Source organism: Gobio gobio (assembly GCF_949357685.1).
Source record: "Gobio gobio genome assembly, chromosome: 20".
NCBI classification, from domain to species: domain Eukaryota; kingdom Metazoa; phylum Chordata; class Actinopteri; order Cypriniformes; family Gobionidae; genus Gobio; species Gobio gobio.
Genome location: NC_137113.1, coordinates 3,888,535 through 3,892,768, shown reverse-complemented (window position 1 = coordinate 3,892,768; position 4,234 = coordinate 3,888,535). Strand labels below are relative to the sequence as shown.

The window sequence follows — 4,234 nt, the reverse complement described above, 5'->3', positions numbered from 1 at the left end:
GTGTGTGTGTGTGTGTGTGTGTGTGTGTGTGTGTGTGTCTGTCTGTTTGTCTGTGTCTGTCTGTGTGTGTGTGTGTGTGTGTGTGTGTGTCTGTCTGTTTGTCTGTGTGTGTGTGTGTGTGTGTGTGTGTGTGTGTGTGTGTGTGTGTGTGTGTGTGTGTGTGTGTGTGTGTGTGTGTGTGTGTGTGTGTGTGTGTGTGTCTGTCTGTCTGTCTGTCTGTCTGTCTGTCTGTCTGTCTGTCTGTCTGTCTGTCTGTCTGTCTGTCTGTCTGTCTGTCTGTCTGTCTGTCTGTCTGTCTGTCTGTCTGTCTGTCTGTCTGTCTGTCTGTCTGTCTGTCTGTCTGTCTGTCTGTCTGTCTGTCTGTGTGTGTGTGTGTGTGTGTGTCCACACCCTTCAGTTCCTGCAGCCAATCAGAGCAGACGTGTCTCTATATAGGGAGTGTGTGCATGAGACGGATGCGGACACACACACTCCAGAGCTGCTCTGATCACACACACCGGTGAGTGAGTTTCTGCTCTAGACTTCACGCATGCGGCCGGGACATTAAACTGCTTTTCATATTCATAGAGACAAGATGATCTGTGCACTGTATGAGATATGAGGTCCATCATATTAGATCATATGCTTCATATAAAACTGTTTACAGTAAACTCTTGTAGGATCACCGGCTGCTTTTAATCAACGCTAAAGCAACACAACATTTATCATGAAATGTATTTGTCACTCTGCAGGATTTATTTCAGTTATTATTTAGTTTTATTTTATTATTTAGATATGTTGCATAGTTTCAGATCATTTGCTCTGGGATGATTATTTATTTTTACTATTTTATTTGATTTGGTTATTTTGTGTTATGTTATGTTGATAGTTCATTTGCTCTGGGAAGATTTTTGTTTTATTTATTTTATTTAGATATGTTTATTGTGTTAACAGTTTCAGATCATTTGCTCTGGGATATTTTATTGATTTTATTCTTTTTTTCTTTTTTTTCTTTTATTTATTTATCTTGTTTTAATTATTTTGTTTTGTTAATTGAATTGAATGTTTTAATTCTTTATTCATTTTATTTTATTATTATTTTTATTTAATCTTATTTTATTATAAATTTATATTATTGTATTTTTTTGTATTTATTTTATTTCTTGTCTTGTTTTAATTTATTTTATTTTATTTATTTAATATTTTATTTTGTTTTTTTATTGATTTATTTTATTCTTTTATTATTATTTATTTTGTTGTGTTTTGTTTCATTTTATTTGTTATTTGTTATTTTATTTGTTATTTATTAAAAAAGTGTCTTGTTTTAGTCAATTTAATTTAATTTAATGTATTTCTTTAATTTTTAATTTCATTTTTTATTAATTAATTTATTTTTTTATTTTACTATTTGATTTAGTTTTGTCTTGTTTTAATTTAATTTATTTATTATTTTGATAGATTGGATTATGTTGGGTCGAAGACTTTAGTTTAGTTATGATGTTATTTTGATATGTTGGATTATGTGGAATGGGGAGATTTTGATGAGAAATGTTTGCGTTTATATTTAAGATCTCTGACCTTTGACTGCAAGTTTGAGATCTTGTTGAGATGATGTGAGATTATGGGCTGTTTTTCTCAGACACATGTCGTCTGTGATGTTTCTCTCTCCGAGCTTTAATCCGCGCTCCGGGCCTGTTCTGTCTGATCCTGGATCTGTTTCCAGGAAAAGTGTGCATTTCTAAACGAAATCTCTGTGTTTCAGCGTCAGAAGAAATGTCCGGATTCTGCCGTCTGGTTCTAGCTTTAGCAGCGCTCACAGTGTGTGTAAGTGTGTGTGTGTAGTTCATACTCACTCAGTGTGTGTGTGTGTAGTTGATACTCACTCAGTGTGTTTGTGTAGTTCATACTCACTCAGTGTGTGTGTGTGTGTGTGTGTGTGTGTGTGTGTGTGTGTGTGTGTGTGTGTGTGTGTGTGTGTGTGTGTGTGTGTGTGTGTGTGTGTGTGTGTGTGTGTGTGTGTAGTTCATACTCACTCAGTGTGTTTGTGTAGTTGATACTCACTCAGTGTGTTTGTGTAGTTGATACTCACTCAGTGTGTTTGTGTAGTTGATACTCACTCAGTGTGTTTGTGTAGTTGATACTCACTCAGTGTGTTTGTGTAGTTCATACTCACTCAGTGTGTTTGTGTAGAGGATACTCACTCAGTGTGTTTGTGTAGTTCATACTCACTCAGTGTGTTTGTGTTGTTGATACTCACTCAGTGTGTTTGTGTAGTTCATACTCACTCAGTGTGTTTGTGTAGAGGATACTCACTCAGTGTGTTTGTGTAGTTCATACTCACTCAGTGTGTTTGTGTAGTTCATACTCACTCAGTGTGTTTGTGTAGTTCATACTCACTCAGTGTGTTTGTGTAGAGGATACTCACTCAGTGTGTTTGTGTAGTTGATACTCACTCAGTGTGTTTGTGTAGTTCATATTCACTCAGTGTGTTTGTGTAGTTCATACTCACTCAGTGTGTTTGTGTAGAGGATACTCACTCAGTGTGTTTGTGTAGTTCATACTCACTCAGTGTGTTTGTGTTGTTGATACTCACTCAGTGTGTTTGTGTAGTTCATACTCACTCAGTGTGTTTGTGTAGAGGATACTCACTCAGTGTGTTTGTGTAGTTCATACTCACTCAGTGTGTTTGTGTAGTTCATACTCACTCAGTGTGTTTGTGTAGTTCATACTCACTCAGTGTGTTTGTGTAGTTCATATTCACTCAGTGTGTTTGTGTAGTTCATACTCACTCAGTGTGTTTGTGTAGAGGATACTCACTCAGTGTGTTTGTGTAGTTCATACTCACTCAGTGTGTTTGTGTTGTTGATACTCACTCAGTGTGTTTGTGTAGTTCATACTCACTCAGTGTGTTTGTGTAGAGGATACTCACTCAGTGTGTTTGTGTAGTTCATACTCACTCAGTGTGTTTGTGTAGTTCATACTCACTCAGTGTGTTTGTGTAGTTCATACTCACTCAGTGTGTTTGTGTAGAGGATACTCACTCAGTGTGTTTGTGTAGTTCATACTCACTCAGTGTGTTTGTGTAGTTCATACTCACTCAGTGTGTTTGTGTAGAGGATACTCACTCAGTGTGTTTGTGTAGTTCATACTCACTCAGTGTGTGTGTGTGTGTGTGTGTGTGTGTGTGTGTGTGTGTGTGTGTGTGTGTGTGTGTGTGTGTGTGTGTGTGTGTGTGTGTAGTTGATACTCACTCAGTGTGTTTGTGTAGTTCATACTCACTCAGTGTGTTTGTGTAGTTGATACTCACTCAGTGTGTTTGTGTAGTTCATACTCACTCAGTGTGTTTGTGTAGTTCATACTCACTCAGTGTGTTTGTGTAGAGGATACTCACTCAGTGTGTTTGTGTAGTTCATACTCACTCAGTGTGTGTGTGTGTGTGTGTGTGTGTGTGTGTGTGTGTGTGTAGTTGATACTCACTCAGTGTGTTTGTGTAGTTCATACTCACTCAGTGTGTTTGTGTAGTTGATACTCACTCAGTGTGTTTGTGTAGTTTATACTCACTCAGTGTGTGTGTGTGTGTGTGTGTGTGTGTGTGTGTGTGTAGTTGATACTCACTCAGTGTGTTTGTGTAGTTCATACTCACTCAGTGTGTTTGTGTAGTTGATACTCACTCAGTGTGTTTGTGTATTTCATACTCACTCAGTGTGTGTGTGTGTGTGTGTGTGTGTGTGTGTGTAGTTGATACTCACTCAGTGTGTTTGTGTAGTTCATACTCACTCAGTGTGTTTGTGTAGTTTATACTCACTCAGTGTGTTTGTGTAGAGGATACTCACTCAGTGTGTTTGTGTAGTTCATACTCACTCAGTGTGTTTGTGTAGTTCATACTCACTCAGTGTGTGTGTGTGTGTGTGTGTGTGTGTGTGTGTGTGTGTGTGTGTGTGTGTGTGTGTGTGTGTGTGTGTGTGTGTGTGTGTGTGTGTGTGTGTGTGTGTGTGTGTGTGTGTGTGTGTGTGTGTGTAGTTTATACTCACTCAGTGTGTTTGTGTAGTTGATACTCACTCAGTGTGTGTGTGTAGTTGATACTCACTCTGTGTGTGTGTGTGTGTGTGTGTGTGTGTGTGTGTAGTTGATACTCACTCAGTGTGTTTGTGTAGTTGATACTCACTCAGTGTGTGTGTGTGTGTGTAGTTGATACTCACTCAGTGTGTTTGTGTAGTTGATACTCACTCAGTGTGTTTGTGTAGTTGATACTCAC

The 4,234-nt window shown here is 38.0% G+C and overlaps 1 protein-coding gene across 1 annotated transcript in view; it reads left to right on the top strand.

Annotated features, from left to right (window-relative positions):
- Nucleotides 1-455: 455 nt before the first annotated feature.
- The window catches only part of plaub (plasminogen activator, urokinase b), a 14,270-nt gene continuing 10,491 nt past the window's right edge, over nt 456-4,234 (top strand). The window contains exons 1-2 of the mRNA XM_079845494.1: nt 456-499; nt 1,742-1,803. Coding sequence (XP_079701620.1) covers nt 1,753-1,803 — 51 coding nt within the window. The 5' untranslated portion in view covers nt 456-499; nt 1,742-1,752. The remainder of the gene's footprint in view (nt 500-1,741; nt 1,804-4,234) is intronic.